Here is an 18,726-nt window from a genome sequence, read left to right on the forward strand (position 1 = left end):
TTAAATTTAAATTTCCTTTTCTCAGTACTGATTTGCTTTCTTTTCCTTTTTTTTTTTTTTTTTATAATTTTTTTGGAGATAGGGTGTCATTCTGTCACCCAAGCTGGTGGAATGTAGCGACATGATCTTGGCTCATTGCAACCTCCAGCTCCCAGGCTCAAGCACTGATCCTCCCACCTCAACCTCCCAAGTAGCTGGGAGCACAGGTGCACACCACCACACCTGGCTATTTTTAGTAGAGACAGGGTCTCACCATGTTGCCCAGGCTGGTCATGAACTCCTGAGCTCAAGTGATCCACCTGCCTTGGCCTCCCCAACTGCTAGGATTACAGGCTTGAGCTGCATTGCCCAGCCTGATTTGCTTTCTATTTTTCCTAGGATCTAACCTTCTGTGGCATTTCTTTACGTGATGAATACTGATTCTTTCCATCAACACTTGCAGTAAATAGATGGGAGGCAGCATCACCTCCTTTTCCCATCTTAGCCTGTAGAGGTAACCAGTTCTCATCCCAAATATCATCACCTATGGTCACTGACTCCAGGCATGGCATTCCCGTGGGGATCTCATCCTAAAATGTAACAGAAGACAAAGAAAAACTATCATTTATAGTTCCTATATGAGCATATAAAATTTAGGTTTTATAGTTTTTTCCTGACTCCAAGTAAACATGACAGTTTGGATTCACAATTTATTACTTTCCCTTCTGAAATGCCACCAAAATAATAAAGAGATTTAGGATATAATTTTTAGAGTCAAAGAGAACAGAAGAGGAGAAAACACCATCTACTTTCTGGGTACAGGAAAGTAGACAAGTGACAACTGATTAAGCAGTCCTAAGAAAGTGGAATCCTGAGTTTGCAGTGAAAAAATTGAGAAGCAACCCAAATCTATACAATATATACCTTAAAAACTCAGAAATTTGTACTAAAAGGTTTTTGGAATTGAGGGTGTAAAATGGGAATGAAAAAAGCACACTGGCTGAATGTCTGTGTAAGTAGGACTTAGCTCTCCAGATACTCTCCCCTATTCCAAGGACTCAGGCAACTACATCTCCTCTATCTGCCAGAAGACCAGAAATATTCTGGAGGGTAAAACTGAGGATGGAGCAATCATAATAAAAAATTATTAAGGAAATAAATGAAGGTTTTTATAATGAATATTGAGATCCCTGGCCCTCTTTTCAACAGCAGAACAGAAATGAAAGAATGCATGAACTTGAAGACAGATCCATAGAAATCATCAAATCTAAACAAAAGAGAAAAAAATATTGGGGGAAAAAAACAAAAAAACAACCAAACAAAAAACCCAAAATAGAGCCTCAGGAACTGTGGAACAATACCAAAAGATTTAACATCTGTGTCATCGGAGTCTCATAAGGAAAACAGAAAGAGTATAATGCAGAAAAATAATTTGAAGAAGTGTGGCTGAAAACATCCAAAATTTGGTGAAAGACATAAATCTACAGCTTCAAGAAGTTCACCAAAACCCAAACAGGATAAACCTAAAGCAATACATGCCTAGACAGGTTCTACTCAAGTTGCTGAAAACTAAAGACAAAGAACTGTCTTAAATGTAGCCAAAGAAAAATAACACATTACTTATAAAGGAAGAACAATTTCAATTACTGTGGATTTTGCATCGGAAACCATGAAGGGCAATAAGAAGAATGAAACTGTTAAAGTGCTAAAAGAGAAGAAATGGGAACCCAGGTTTCTATATACAGCCAAAATATTCTTCAAGAATGAAGTAATAAATATATTCTCAACAAAGAAAACAGAGAATTCATGGTCAGCATACCTACTCTAAAATAATTGTTAAAGGAAGTTCTTTGGACAGAAAGGAGATATCAGAAGGAAACTTGGAATATCAGAAAAAGAGAGATCAACAGAAATGATAAATATCTGGGTATATATAATAGACTATTCTGTTGAACTTTGAAAGAATATTCTTAGAAGAATATTCTTGAAGATGGAAAGCAAAAACTATAACATCATAAATTGTATGTAGGTGTAACATATAAGACAAGGATGGCATAAAGGAAAAAGGAAGGGGTAAAAAGACCTAAATAGTAGAGTAAGATACTGACATTCCAAAGTGGTAAAATGCTGACTAAGTACACTGTAAAAGTCAAGAATGACAACTGTAATTCCTAGAGCAACCACTAAAAACACTGTACAAATAAATATAATAAAAACTTAGTACTTTGAGAAGCCAAGGTGGGCAGATCATGAAGTCAGGAGGTTGAGACCATCCTGGCTAACATGGTGAAACCCCATCTCTACTGAAAATACAAAAAAATTAGCTGGGCGTGGTGATGGGCACCTGTAGTCCCAGATACTCAGGAGGCTGAGGCAGGAGAATGGCATGAATCTGAGAGGTGGAGCTTGCAGTGAGCCGAGATTGTGCCACTGCACTCCAGCCTGGGCAACAGAGCAAGACTCCATCTCAAATAAATAAATAAATAAACAAACAAATAACCATAGTAAATAAAATGGAATACTAAAAAATGTTCAAATAACCGAAGAGAAAGCAAGAGGAGGCAGATGAATGAAAATCAGGGGAACAAACAGAAAAATAAAATGGCAGATATAAAATAAAAACATATATATAATCACATTAAACATAAATGGTCCAAACCATACTAACTAAAATTCAGATTGTCAGAGTGGATTAAAAAATAATCAAACTAGGCCAAGTGCAGTGGCTCAAGCCTGTAATCCCAGCACTTTGGGAGGCGAAAGTGGGCAGATCATCTGAGGTCGGGAGTTCGAGACCAGCCTGACCAACATGGAGAAATCCCATCTCTACTAAAAATACAAAATTAGCAGGGCATGGGGTGCATGCCTGTAATCCCAGCTACTCAGGAGGCTGAGGCAGGAGAATCGTTTGAACCCGAGAGGCAGAGGCTGTGGTGAGCCGAGATCATGCCATTGCACTCCAGCCTGGGAAACAAGAGTAAAACTCCGTCTCAAAAAAGATAAAATAAATAAATAAATAATCAAACTATATGCTGTCTCAAGAAACTTACTTCAAATATGATGACACAGGTAGGTTAGAAGGATGGAAAAAAATATACCAGGCAAACACACACACACACACACACACACACACACACACGGAAACTGGAATGGCTATGTTGATATCAGATTATGCAGACTTCAGTGCAAAAAAAAAAGTAATTGTGAATAAAGAAAGACATTTCATAATGATAAAAGGGTCAATTCATCAAGACATAAGAATCCTAAATGGATAACACCTAACAACAGAACTTCAAAACGCACAACAAAAAATCTGATAGAATGAAAGGAGAAATAGACAAAATCCAAGATTATAGTTATAAACTTCACTGTTCTTCTCAGTAATCAACAAAATTGGTAGACAGCAAGGAGCAGAAGAACTGAACAATACAACCAGTCAACTGGATCTGACATTTATAGAAACTCCACCCAACAACAGAATACACATTTTTTTTAAAGACACATGGACATTTACCAAGCTAGACCACATCCTGTTTTGACAAAACAAACCTTAACAAATTTAAAGAACTGAAATCATACTAAGTATGTTCTAAGACCATATTATACTGGAAAGAAATAACAGAAAGTTAACATGAAAATTTCCGAACACCTGAAAATTAAACAACATACTTCCAAATAATTCATGGATCAAAGATAATATCTCAAAATAAATTATAAAATATTTGAACTGAAAGAAAACGAAAATACGATATGTTCAAATTTGTGAAATGCAGCTAAAGTGATATGTAGAGACTCATAGATCAATGCTTATATATATTAGAAAAGAAAGGTCTCAAATCAATAAATTTCCATCTTAAAAAAAAATAGAAAAAGAAAGCAAAAATAAACCCAAAGAAAATAAAACAAGAAAGAAATAAATGAACTTGAAAACAGAAAGACAAGAGATAAAACCAGTGACACCAAAAGCTTATTCTCTGGGAATGGGAAGTTTAATAAAATGGATAAATCTCTAGCAAGACTAACAAAAAGGGGAGAAGACAAATTGCCAACATCAGGAATGTAATAGAAGATTATCACTGCAGACCCTGCAGATAACAAAAGGATAAGGGAATACTATAAACAATGTTATAGATATAGTTGACAACTTAGATGAAGTGAACCAATTCCTCATTTGATAAATGAGTCACTTCCTCAAAAACCACAAAATACCAAGACTAAGATAAAATAGCTGATTTGAATAATCCTGTATCTATTAAAGCAATTGATTTTATAATTTAAATTCTCCTGGGAAAAAGTCTCCGGGCCCAGATGGTTTTATAAGGTAATAGCAAACATTTTAAAAATCAACTTCTCTCCCTGAAAAAGAACTCGATTTTATATAATCGTTTCCAGAAAACAGATAAGCGAATACTTCCAACTCATTTTATTAGGACACTATCACCCTGTACAAAATGTACCTCAATAAACAAATAAAGAAAACGTGCTACATATACACAATGTAATACTATTCAGCCTTTAAAAAGAAGGAAATCTTGTAATATGTGACAAAATGGATGAACCAGGAGGACACTGTTACATAAAAGAAGCCAGACACAGAAAGACAAATAACACAATCTCACTTACACGTGGAATCTAAAAAAGCAGACTGACATAGCAGTTACCAGAGGCTAGGAGGTGGAGGGATTGGGCAGATGTTGGTCAAAGGACACAAAATTTCAGTAGACAGGAGGAGTAAGTTCAAGAGATCTGCTATACATCTTGGTAATAGTGATGTTAACTATTAACTATACAGTTAATAGTGACATAGTGACATAATGTATACTTAAAAATTGTCAGCAGAGTAGATTTTAAGTGTTTTCACCACAAAAAAATACAAATATGTGAGGTAATGCATATGCTAAATAGCTTGACTTATACATGCTACAATGTACACATATATTGAAACATGTACACCATATATGCAATTTTACTTAATTAAAAAACTAAGAAAATAAAGATCCACACAAACAACAAAAATAAATAAAAAGGAAATACAATTCTACATAATCTTTCCCAGAAAACAGCAAAGAGGGCAACATATTCAGATTTATTTTATGAGGCCAGGCTTAACCAGTACAAAAACCAAAGACAATACAAGAAAACTACAGACCAATACCTCATGAAAACAGACATCCATTTGCATATACAAATGCAGACAACATTACTGATATAGAAAATCACAAACGAAATCAACAAAACACCCCCTAGAATTGATTAGTGAGGTTAGGTAGTTCAAAAAAATACCAATTTCTATATACTAGCAATTAAAATACAAAAATTGGGGAAAACATTTATAATAGCTCTCAAAATAAGTGAAATACTTAGGAATAAAATTAACAGAACATGTACAGATCCTGTACACTGAAAATTATAACACTGTTGAAGAAATAAAAGAAAACCTAAATACATGGGGAGATATACCATGTTCATGGACTAAAGTATCAACTTTCCTCAAAATTATCTATATATATAACACAACTCCAATCAAAATCTCAGGTATAGACAAACTGATTCTAAAATGTATAAGGACAGTAAAAGGAACCAAAATATTAAAAACAATTTTGAAAAAGTATACAATAGGAGGAATCATACTACCTGATTTTTTTTTTCTTGAGACAGAGTTTTGCTCTTGTCATCCAGGCTGGAGTGCAATGGTGTGATCTCAGTTCACTGCAACCTCCCTCCGCCTTCCGGGTTCAAGTAATTCTCCTGTCTCAGCCTCCCAAGTAGCTGCGATTATAGGTGCCCACCACCACACCCAGCTAGGTTTTGTATGTTTTAGTAGAGACAGCGTTTCACCATGTTGGCCAGGCTGGTCCTGAACTCCTGACCTCAGGTAATCCCCCCACCTCAGCCTCCCAAAGTGCTAGGATTATAGGCATGAGCCACTGCGCCCAGCCAATACTACCGGATTTTAAGAGGTACTATATAAGGTTACAGTAATCAAGACAATGTGGTAGTGATGAAGAGACATACATATAGGTCACTAGAGAAGAACATAGAATCTAGAAATAGACTTACAGAAATATAGACAATTGATTTTTGATAAAGCTTCAAAGACAATTCAATGGAGATAGGATAGCCTTCTCAACAAAGGATGCTGGATCAATTGGACATCCACATGTAACAAAATGAAACCTGACCTAAATTTCATGCCTTATACTAAAATTAACTCAAGATGTCTTGACACTGGAAACACTGTCCATAACAGAAAACAAGTTGATATGTTAGGTTTTTTCAAAATTAAAAACTTCTGTATGAAAGACAATATTAAGAGAATGAAAAGACAAGCTACAAGTGGGAGAATATATTTGAAAATCACATTATTTGACAAAGAACTAGTATCCCAAATACATAAAGAACTCTCAAAACTCAAGAGTAAGAAAACAACCCAATCAAAAAATGGGAAAAAGATTTCAACAGAAATTTCACCAAGAATTGTGTATAGATGACAACTAAGCACATGAAAAGATGTTCAACATCATTAATCACTCAAATTTAAAATCATGCTGTGATACTACTACACATCTATTGAAATGGCTAAAGCAAAATTACTGACAATGTCAAGTGCTGACAAGAAAACGGAGCAACTGGAACTCATATATTGCTGGTGAAAATGCAAAATGGTATAGTCACTCTGGAAAAAAGTTTGACATACACTTATCACATGACCCAGCAATCTTACTCCTGGGTATTTACCCTAGATAAATGAAGCTTATGTTCACACAAAAACCTGTACATGAATATTTATAGCAGCTCTTGAATAAATACCCCAAACTGGAAACAACCCCAAATGTCCTTCAATAGGTGAATGGGTATACAAACTGTGGCATATTTATACTATAAAATACTATTCAGCAATCAAAAAGAACATATTATTGATACATGCAAGAGCTTGGATGAATCTCAAAGGTACAGAACTATACTGAATGAAAGAAGCCAGTCTCCAAAGGTTACATACTATATGATTCTACTTACACGACAGTCCTGAAAAGGTAAAACTAGAGTGACAGAAAACAGACCCCAGACCAGTTGCTAGGGGTTAGGGATGTGGGGAGACTGTGATTACAAAGCGGTAGCACAAGCGTTATTTTAGATATTGAAGCTGTTCTGCATCCCAATCGCAGTGTTGGTTACACAAATCTACGCATTTATTAAAGTTGATAGAACCAAAAGAGTCCATTTTACTATGTGTTAATTTATTATAAAAGGAAAGAAATATTAACATGAAAAAAAGTTATACAAGGGAAGAAAAAGGTGTAAGAGTGTACTATAATACTTGGCCAAGCTGCGAAGAGCATTTACATAGTCACAGTAATATAAATATTGAATGGTGATCTGATGGAAAGTTTGACATACTACATCAAAACATGGTAGGGGGAAGGGACAAAAAGGTTATGTTTGTGTGTGATGATGGTAAGGCAATGAAAGAGAACTAAGCCCTCATCTTTCATAGTGGCAAATCCACAGATACTTAAAACTGAAAAATCAGGAAATAACAACATGAGGATGTTATTTAATGAAAGAAACAGAAGTAAATTCCAAAAACAGCTAAAAGAGATAAACGTGGTTGCTCTGGGAAATAGGAAATACAGGGGAAGGAGTCATGGGGGATCCTAAGTTTTGTATACATAAACATTCGATTAAAATAAAAATACATCCTCCAAAAAAGTTGTAAATATTTTTCCCAATGAGTTTTTCAAAATATAATTTCTTGATACTAGTTTCTAGCCACTGTATAATTCTTGAAGATCACCCCAAGTCACAGGATATTAACTAACACATCAAAGCCAGATACCTTTTTTATGATCAAGGTTATGTTGCTACAACTTTGGCATTGGTTACTATGAACGAATTTATTTATTTATTTATTTTATTTACTTTTTTGAGACAGAGTCTCTCTCTATCACCCAGGCTGAAGTGCAGTGGCACGATCTCAGCTCACTGCCACCTCCACCTCCCGGGTTCAAGCATTCTCAAACCCCAGCCTCCTGAGTAGCTGGGATTACAGGCACATGCCATCATGGCTGGCTAATTTTTTTTGGTACATTTTGTAAAGACAGGGTTTCATCGTGTTGACCATGCTGGTCTCGAACTCCTGACCTCAAGTGATCTGCCCGCCTCAGCCTCCCAAAGTGCTGGGATTACAGGTGTGAACCACCGCACTTGGCCCAAGAATTTGTAATACTAAAAGCAGCGGGGTTTAAAGAGAGTTTATTCCCATCCTCTTCACTTATGAATTCAGTGTATTATATTAATTACATATTCAAAGACTATCTTTCCTTCTCCTACCTCATTTTCTTCCTTCAGATCATTTGGCTCTGGGTTGGACCACTTTGGATCTTCTTCAAAGCTCTTATTACAGGTTTTCAAAGAATCAAATTCAGAATCCTTTAATGGCTCCTTTGACTCAGATTTAAGATGACTTAAACACTTTTCATCATTAATATCTTGCTAGTAGATATGAAAGAGAATTCCTTTATTTTCAATATTAACGCTGTTTCCAAAATCTACATGCCTATACATTTTGGGGGGAAGTTTTTGCTACGGTTCACACAAATGCTACATTATTTTATAGCTTTATCCACGATCCTAGGTCTTCCCATCCTGCTATACTAGTTCAAGCCAATGAACATTTATTGAGCCTTTATTATGAAATGTCTACAAGACAGCTCCGTGAATACAAAGATGAATGTAACAGATTCTGGCTCTACTAAAGGAACTAAAAAATATTGTGGAAAGACCTAGAATCAGTCTTCCAAGTCCAGCCATCACAAAGATATGACCAAAATATGACTGATAGAAGAGGACATCTGAGAAGATGCAATGAAGAAGATAACACTTAAAAGATGAGTAGGAATTCACAAGGAACTGGGTGTAGAGATGTAGGTGTGTGTGTAGCATATGGGAGGCTTAATATGTCAAAGTACAGACTAGGGTGGAATAGTAGAGTTTTAAGCCCTTTCTCTTTTGCAGAAAAGATGGTTCTTATTTCATCTCCAGAATAAAACTATGATTATTTGAAGACACCAACAGAGTGATAGGATATTCTAAAAATATTAAAGGTTGAATTCAACTTACTATTTAAGAATGAAGAAACAGAATTATCCTAATCCAGTAATAATGACTAAGAAAAATTCAGGCTTTGGAAAGTGTTATGGGCATATAAGCTTCATTAATTTTAACATTAGCTAGAAATCTAAAAAACTGTATATTGTTTTGAACATGCAGTAGGAAACATCAGTACATAATTTTCATAATAGGTAATCTCCCAGTAGTCAAAATGGCCTTTATCTTTTCTAATAATTAGTAAATGTCTACTCAAAAAATCATCTCTATAATTTTAAAAGTCAGATATATAAAACACATTAAACAAAATAATATTTTTACATTTTATTCAAAGGAAATAAAAAGACATTGTATCAATAAAATAAAACATATTTGGCCCTCAAATTAAACACATCCTGTATTCTTAGCCCAGTATCTGTTGTCGTGAGGAATATAAGACTTGGAGGACATGGTTTATTTGTTCAAGAAACATTAAGTCCTCACCATATGCTTCACTTGCCTTTTACACATTGAGTATCCCTTACCTAAAATGCTTGGGACAAAAAGTGTTGCAGATTTTGGATAATTTTGGATTTTGAAACATTTGCATATACATGAGATATCCTGGGAATAAGACCCAAGTCTAATATGGAATTCATTTATGTTTCATGTATACATTATATGCATAGCTTGAAGGTAATTTTACATAATATTTTAAATAATTTTGTACATGAAACAGTTTGGACTACATTTTGACTGCAACCTGTCATACAGGTTTAGGTGTGGAACTTTCCACTTGTGATATTATGTCAGGACTCAAAAATTTTGAGATTTTGGAGCATTTCAGGTTTTGGGTTTGTGCATTAGAGATGTACAAGCTGTCTGTATAATGAAGATACGAAAGTACAAACCTGGTAAGTTGCTGTAAAGATTAAATTAGTTAACACATGTGAATGCTTTTAACAGTGCCTGCCATGTGGTACAAGTTCAATAAATAATGCTGTTGTTCTTATTACTGTGAGCTGGAAAAAATACATAATAATATTATAATACTATTATTACTGTGAAGGGAGGAGTTGCTGAAAGTTTATAGGGAAAGTAAGAAACGAGAATACCAGAAGAACCTGTGTATTGCAGAGGGAAGAATAGCATTCAGAGTCAGTGTAGTGAAGTCACAACTGCACAAAGGCAGCAGTGGAATTTAGTATATAAGAGCAATTGTTCAGGAGGAAGCATGACTGAAGCAAATGTTTAAGCCAGCAAATAAAGAGACAAATTGTTAAGATCACTGTGCAAAATTTCCAAACTCCCCAAAATTTGTAAAGCCTTGGTTTCTTCATCTAAAAAAATGAGGATTACAGTAATAAAAAGAATTATAATAGTATTTGCAAACATCTCTTACCAGGATATGTAACTCACTCTCTTTTGACTGTGGACTTATCTTTCGGTCTTCATTAAAATAGTGCTGCTGGGAAGGATAACCCAGTTCTGTCAAGACAATGTCCTCTGGCCCTCCACTGGATTTCGTGTATAAAGCTAAAGGGTTGAGCTCACTGAAACCCTAAGATTAAAAAAAGAAAAGGGATGGTTTAATTTACATGACCAACAGAAAAAGGGTGAGAAAGCACTTAGTAACTTTCAAATACTATGGAAGTATATTATCTTCCGAATTTTATTTTATTTATTATTTTTTCTTTTTGAGACGGAGTCTCACTCTGTCACCCAGGGTGGAGCGCGGTGGCGTGATCTCGGCTCACTGCAACCTCTGCCTCCCAGGTTTGAGTGATTCTCCTGCCTCGGCTTCCTGAGTAGCTGGGACTACAGGCGCGTGTCACCACACCTGGCTAATTTTTTGTATTTTTAGTGGAGACGGGGTTTCACTGTGTTAGCCAGGATGGTCTCGATCTCCTGACCTCCTGATCCACCCACCTTGGCCTCCCAAAGTACTGGAATTACAGGTGTGAGCCACCACGCCCAGCCTATCTTCCAAATTTTAAGTTAAAAATGTCTCCATTATTGACAGTTTTTGCTAGTTACAAAAATTATCAACATAACAGTGAAACAGATGCTATCAATAATTGCAAAATAGGAGTGTTATTCTTCTCTAGGACAACTTCAGATAACTACTTTTTATTTTATTATTATTATTATTATTATTTGAGACAGAGTCTTGCTCTGTTGCCCAGGCTGGAGCACAGTGGCATCATCTTGGCTCACTGCAACCTCCACCCCCCGGGTTCAAGCGATTCTCTGCCTCAGCCTCCCGAGTAGCTGGGATTACAGGCATGAGCCACTGTGCCCGGCCAGATAACTACTTTTTAAATTAATAATTTAAAATAAAAGTATTCCCATTTCAAAGGACAATTAGTCAAATGCAGTTTTTCTGTGGTCATCTGAAAATTAGGAGTGCTTTGCATTAAAAAGCCAGGAATCTCATGGATGTCTCTAATTGGTTAAAGAATAAACCAAATAAACTTCTTTATTAAATTATCTTATACCTTGACGTGGTGAAATTAAACAAAATATATTACAAAATACATCCAGACTGCTCCACCTTAGAAGAGATATTTTCTCGGCATACAATAGCATGGCCCTCTGTTCTCAAGACATGATGGAAATAGATATCTTCGTTTGAGGATGTGTCACACAAAAAAATGTTAAGGATTCCATCTACATATTCATCCACTACCCCTACTAATGGCTTCAAACCGCACAACTTCTGGAACTGCAAAATAGCTTTCGATGTCCAGTGTTCCTGAAATATGATCAAGATATTGGATTCAGGTGATAGATCTAAACATGAATTATAATAACCATATACAACAATGAATTCTGATGAACTAGAGATTGAAGTGGAAATAAAACCATAAAAGTACTAGAATAACACATAGGAGGATATATATTATTTGGGGATGAGAAAAGTCAGAATAAAGGAAAAATGATAAAAAATGCAATTACTGAAAAAATTTAAATAATTATGTAATGTGCAACTTCCATTTTCAGAAACTGTGAGTTAGATTATTAGACCAACCCTCCCAAAGAAAACTAAAAATTCTAGGTAAAAGAATTATGAAATATATCCAAAAGGCATCAAAGAACTGACAAGCTTGAACAAATTATCAGGCCAAAACTGAAGGGAAAATGGGAACTACTTTTGTCTTAAGGGAACCTGCTAATCCAGGTAATTTGAACTTTGGTTTTTTTCTTTTTGTTTTGAGACAGAGTCTTGCTCTGTCACCCCGGCTGGAATGCAAAGGCGTGATCTCGGCTCACTGCGACCTCTACCTCTCGGGTTCAAGCGATTCTCCTGCCTCAGTCTCCTGAGTAGCTGGGATTACAGGTGCATGCCACCACACCCGGCTGATTTTTGTATTTTTAGTAGAGACAGGGTTTCACCATGTTGGCCAGGCTGGTCTTGAGCTCCTGACCTCAGGTGATCCACCTGCCTCGGCCTCCCAAAATTCTGGGATTACAGGCGTGACCCACCGGACGGTGTAACAGGTCAGACAGACATCAAAGCCGGGGTGCACCCATGGTGGGGAGTTTACAGGAGAACTTTCCTTCATTAAACTGAGTCCCTAAGGAGATACACTCTCAGGGTAAGGAAGGAAGAAAATAAATTATCCTTCACATGGATTTGCAGTTCAATTTTCACATTACCAGGGTGGTCTACACATCCTCAAGTTGTTAATTTAAATTAACATGGTCCCAGACCGGTAATATTTCTAAATATCTGGCAGAAGCACATGTAAATCCTTTCTGGAGGTAGGCAACCTCAGCCTTTATTATTCAACCATTCTTCTGGTTAATTTTTCAAAAACAATGAGCAGTACATAGGCAAAGATAATAAAACACACAAAGAAACAATGACTCAAAAAAGAACAGAAACAATATTAACAAATCCTCAATTTTAGATATTTTAACTTCTAGACAAATTATAAAACAACTAAACTTACTATGCTTAAAGCCAAAAAAACCCAAACAAAAACCAGTTCAGCTTGAAAGCTTCTGCAGAAATTAGCAATCTATAAAAATTGATCTAGCAGAACTAAGAAGTTTTAGAAGGTAAAAACATGATAACCAAAATTAAAAACTTCATAGGTTAATTCAATAACAGATCAGATATAATTAAAGAGTAAATTGGTAAAGGGTGAGGTATTCTGGAAAAAATTTCCCAGAATGCAGCATAGAAAGACAGACAGATGTAAAATATGATAGAAAAGTTAAGAGAAATGGAAGAAAAACTAAGAAGTTTTAACACTTTTAATTATGGTTCCAGAAAAAAAGCAGCAGAAATAAGAAGAATACAAATATAAATATGGGAAATAGGCAGTAATTGAAGAGATAATGGTTGGGAATTTGCAAGATTAAAAAAAGTAACAAAACACAAAAGAAATCTGATGAACCATAAAGTAGCATAAATAATAAATTCACACATAAACACATAACACTAATACTGAAGAACATGAGCAACTAATAGAAAATTTTAAAACGCCTAGAGACAGAAAGGACACTACCTTCAAAGGAGAAAATCTATTAAACTGACAGCTGACTTCTCAGAAAACGATAAGGGAAACCAGAAGCCAGTAATGGTATCTTCAATGTGCTAAAGATACTAACTGCTAACCTAGAATTCTATACTTAGTAAATACATGTTACTATAATAAGTGAAAAATAAATGATATTTTCGGAAAAATACAACTTTGCTATCAGCTGACCCTCATTAAATAAAATCCTAATCAAATGAAGGAAAACAGGTCCCGACAAGGGTTTGACTGAAGAATGAAGGGCAGAGAAATATATAATTAAATCTAAATTGACATTATTTTATGCAATTTCTTGAGGGGTTAAAAATGGTAACATTACACAACAAAAAGGTCAGAAGAGGAGGGTAAAGGAGTTAAAGTGCTCTAATATCCTTGCATTGTTATACATATTGTATTTCCTAGATCAATTATTAAAATAATAGTGTATTTCTTAGTGAATTATTTAAAAAATCTCTTCAAAATAAGGCATGCATGGTGAGAAAAAGAATAAGTAGACTATACAGTATACACAAAATAAAGTGTAAGAGTTAAACCCAGATATTTCAATTATTACAATAAATGTAATGACTCTAAACATTCTGGGTGAAAGACAAAAGGTATTAGCCTGGATTAAAAAAAAATACAACTATATAGTTCATAAAAGACATATCTAAATATAAAGATACAGAAGGGTTGAAAGTAGAATGACAGTTTAAAAACAAACCACGATAATATTAAATAGAAAATGATAGTTATATTAACAGCAGACAAAATACTTTTTTTTTTTTTTTTGCATTAGTAGAAATAAAAGAGGTTAACTTCATAATGATAAAACATTCGGTCTGCCAGGAAGATATAACAATTTTGGTACTGTATATGTACCTAATAATATAGCCTCAATTGTATACAAAAGAAAAACTGACTGAACTATAGGAAGAAATACACAAAAGAATAATCATAGACAAAAGCCACACTTCTTTCAATAATTACAGAAAAGCAATACAGAAAAATCAGAACGAGTAAGAGTTTCACACAATAAAGTTGACCTTATGGACATATATAAAATATTATACTCAACAACTGCAGAATATACACTTTTAAAGAAGACACAACCATTTACCAAAAGTGACACTATACTGGACCATCTAGCAGCCTCCTATTTAAAAGGCTGATACTATCCAGAGGATGATCTCTGACCACAGTGTATTTAAACTAGAAATCAACTACAAAAGGACAAATTAGAAAAATGTTTATAAACTGAGAAACTTCTAAATAATCCATGAATCAAATAAGAAAGCAAAATATAAATTAGGAAATATTTTTAACTGAACAATAATAAAATTACTACACAGTAAATCTTATGAGATCCACTCATAAAACTTATGAGGCTAGAAATAACCTAAGCTTGCACATCAAGAAGTTAGGGAAAGAAGAGCAAAATAAACCCAAAGAAAGTAGAATTAAGGAAACAGTAAAAATAAGACAGAAATAAACAAAATAGAAAAAAAATGTTTATAATAGAAACAAGAAAGCCAAACTTGGTTCTTTGAAAAAACTATTCAAAATGGCAAATATCTGTCTCTTTAGATCCTTAAAAAAGATACAAATACATATTTGGAACGTAAAAGGACATATCACTACAGATGTCAACATCAAAAGGACAAAAAAAATTATGAACAATTTATGCCAAAAACAAAATTTAAATGACATCAAAAAAGTCAAGAAGGAATAAAAAATGAAAAGTCTACTATAAATATTAATTTTAATTTTTGTTGGGGTGGTAAAAGTTGCAACAAAAAAGATTAAAAAATTACTCAAAATTTACAAAATGAGTATTACATACAAACAAGTATATATTAGGTTAAAAATTAAACTTTTGAATAATTTCATGATTTGTAGCCTTTATACTTCTGTAGTTATTACAGCTTAAACTGCACTAAGACTTTTGGGATAAATATATATTACATCAACATATGCTATAAACTCCAACATACAGTATTATCAATTTAGTTTGAAAGTTCTATGTCTTTTAAAGAAATTCAGAGAATAAAATTAAAAACAAGTTTTTCATATTTGCCCACATGTTAACCATTTTCCATAATCGTCATTCTTCCCTGTAGATCTGCATTACCATTTGGTTTCACTTCACTTCAGAATTAAAAGAACTTCCTTCAGTATTTCTTGTTGTTCAAGATTGCTAGTAACGAGGTCAGGTTTTACTTTTTGAAAATGTCTCCATTTCTTCATTTTGATAGATATTTTCACTAGATACAGAATTCCATCTTGATTTCTTTTTCTCTTTCAGATTTCAATGTTGTTCCTTTCAATGGGCAGTTAGTTATTTTTCATATTATTGTTTCCTGAATTTTCCCCCTTCTCGTTGCTTTCAGGATTTTCTCCTTTCACTTTAGATTCCAGAAGTTTGATTATGATGTGTCTAGGTATGGTTTTCTTTGTATTTATTCTGCTTGGAGTTTGTTGATATTCTTGGATCTGAATATTGACTCTTTCACCACATTGTGGAAATTTTTGGCCTTTCTTTTTTCCATCCTATTCTCTCTCTCAACTCTTTTTCTGGGACTCCAATTACACCCCTGTTGGGGTAGCTGATATTGAACCAGAGACCAAGTCTCTGTCCATTTTCATTTTAATTATTTTTTATGCTCTTCTTCATATTGGATAATTTCTTTTGATCTGTTTTTAAAGTTCATAGACTCCTCCATTGTCTCCAAATCTGCTATTAAGCCTATGCAGAAACTTTTCATTTATTTCACTTTACAACTCCAGCATTTCCATTTATTTTAAATAGTTTCTTAATGTAGAAATTCCTTCTCTGTTCCTTAATGATGAGTAAATCTCTCGGTCCTTGAACATACTCATAATAGCTGCTTTAAAGTCTTTGTCTGCTAACTGCAATGTCTGGGACATCTCAATGTTGGTTTCTACCAACTACTTTTTTCCTTGAGTATATGTCACATTTTCCCGTTTTTGTTTTTTGTTTTTCCATGTCTAGTGATTTTTAGTTAAATAGTAAACATCAATATGTTTTAGAGCTTCTGGATTCTGTTACGCTCTTCTCAAGAGTGATTTGTTTTAACTGGCAGTTAAAACTGTCTGGACCCAAACTCTAAACTGTCTCGTCTGCAGTCTGTAGCAACAGAAATCTCTGTTCAGTCACCTCAAATGCCAACTGTTGATTTCTCACCAGGCTACTGAGCTCTCCCCAGCACTTAAGATAGTTCAGTAGTCACCCAAGGATTTGGGCAGATCATATATAATGATTTGGGAACTCATCCATTCTGTGGTTCCCTACTTTCAAGTATTTCCACCCTAACTTCCAGCTGTTCTGCTATTTCCAAACAATGTCTTATAATTCTTTAAGACAGTAAGACTGCAAATTCTCAGAAAAGAAGCTTGAAAAGTTCCATTGCCATTTAACTTCTGCTTTATTGCCTGCTTCCGATTTTGCTAATGGGCATAATAGTCTGTTGCTATTATGCTATTACCAAATGCATTAATTATTTTTTAAATCAGAAAAAAAGACACAGAAATAAAGTGAGATAGAGTCATTTAGTTAAAAACCTAGTTATTGAGCATTTACCACGCACAAAGCCATTGCTCTGGGCACTGGAGATTCAGTGGTGAACAAGACAATTTCCCTAATTTCAGGGGCTCACACGGTCATGCATAAACAAACAAGACAATATCAGATAATGATAAAGCAGTATGAAGATAAAACAAGGTGACAATGAATAACTGAAGTGAAGTGTGCATTTTTAATTGTCAGGTCAAAGAAGTCCTTTTTGAGGAAATCACTTTTGGACTTAAATTTGAATGACGAGAAGGACAACTGTGAGATTACTGTGAATAAGCTATTCCAGCGATTAGAATATGCAAAAGCCCTAAGGCCAGAAGGAGTTTAGAAAGGAAGAAAGGAGGGCTGGAGGCGGTGGCTCACACCTGTAATCCCAGCACTTTGGGAGGCCGAGGGCGGGCGGATCACTTGAGGCCAGGAGTTAAGGGCGGGCGGATCACTTGAGGCCAGGAGTTAAAGACCAGCCTGGACAACATGGTGAAACCCCATCTCTACAAAAATAAAACAATTAGCCAGGCATAGTGGCGCACGCCTATAATCTCAGTTACTCAGGAGGCTGAGGCAGGAGAATTGCTTGAACCAGGGAGGCGGAGGTTGCAGTGAGCCAAGATCGTGCCACTGCACTCCAGTCCGGGCAATGAAGGGAGACTCCATCTCCAAAAAAAAAAAAAAAAAGAAAGAAAGAAAGGAAAAAAGAAAAAAGAAGAGAACAAAAAATGGAAGCTATCTGACTGATATGAAAGTAATGAACACTGGCTACAACTGAGTCACAAATTTAATCCTGTGCTTCCTGATGGCAAAATAGTAAAAAGAAACTTATTCGGGAATCAAATGCAACTAAGAAAACAACCTTGAATACAAGCTTCCATCAAAAAACATATTTTGCATACATTGTTTCTAATAGTCAAAAATTAAAAGTAGTCTGAATGTCAAACAATAATGGTTAAACAGGCTATGATGCACATTTGCCTAACAGATTACACTATGAATCCAATAAAATTGAGAACTTAACATATAAAAGTACTTACGCTATAATACTAAGCAAAAGAGCAGAATACAAAATATTATTACTATTTTAAATAATGCTGAAAACCATACAAAAAACCCCTTGCTCCCAATATCCAATAAAATAAACTGGAAGAAACATACACCACATTTCTAAACTATGTATGTCTGAGTGATGGAATTACAGTAATTTTTCTTCTTTTTCTTTCTTTTTTTTGGGAGACGGAGTTTCGCTCTTTGTTGCCCTGGATGGTGTGCAGTGGCACAATCTCGGCTCACTGCAACCTCCACCTCCTGGGTTCAAGCGATTATCCCGTCTCAGCCTCCAGAGTAGCTAAGATTACAGGCACCCACCACCATGCCCGGCTTTTTGTATTTTTAGTGGAGATGGGGTTTCACCATGTTGGCTAGGCTGGTCTTGAACTCCTGACCTCAGGAGATCCGCCTGCCTCGGCCTCCCAAAGTGCTGGGATTACAGAAGTGAGTTTTTCTTTCTTCTTTTTTTTTTTTTTTTTTTTTTTTTTTTTTTTTTTT

The 18,726-nt window shown here is 34.9% G+C and overlaps 1 protein-coding gene across 6 annotated transcripts in view; it reads right to left on the reverse strand.

Moving 5' to 3' along the window:
* TDRD5 (tudor domain containing 5) overlaps window positions 1–18,726 on the reverse strand; it is a 95,638-nt gene that overhangs the window by 25,544 nt on the left and 51,368 nt on the right. For 4 of the 6 annotated variants that reach the window (XM_025396871.1, XM_025396879.1, XM_025396863.1 and 1 more), the window contains 3 exons: window positions 11,621–11,821; window positions 10,469–10,627; window positions 387–569 (listed from right to left, as the gene is read on the reverse strand). In XM_025396871.1, the coding sequence (XP_025252656.1) occupies window positions 387–569; window positions 10,469–10,627; window positions 11,621–11,821 (543 nt within the window). Of the gene's footprint in view, window positions 1–386; window positions 570–8,310; window positions 8,473–10,468; window positions 10,628–11,620; window positions 11,822–18,726 lie in introns of all 6 variants that reach the window. The other 2 variants (XM_025396853.1, XM_025396842.1) reach the window with 1 other exon arrangement.

The sequence above is a fragment of the Theropithecus gelada genome, chromosome 1 (genome assembly GCF_003255815.1).
Source record: "Theropithecus gelada isolate Dixy chromosome 1, Tgel_1.0, whole genome shotgun sequence".
Classification (NCBI taxonomy): Eukaryota; Metazoa; Chordata; class Mammalia; order Primates; family Cercopithecidae; genus Theropithecus; species Theropithecus gelada.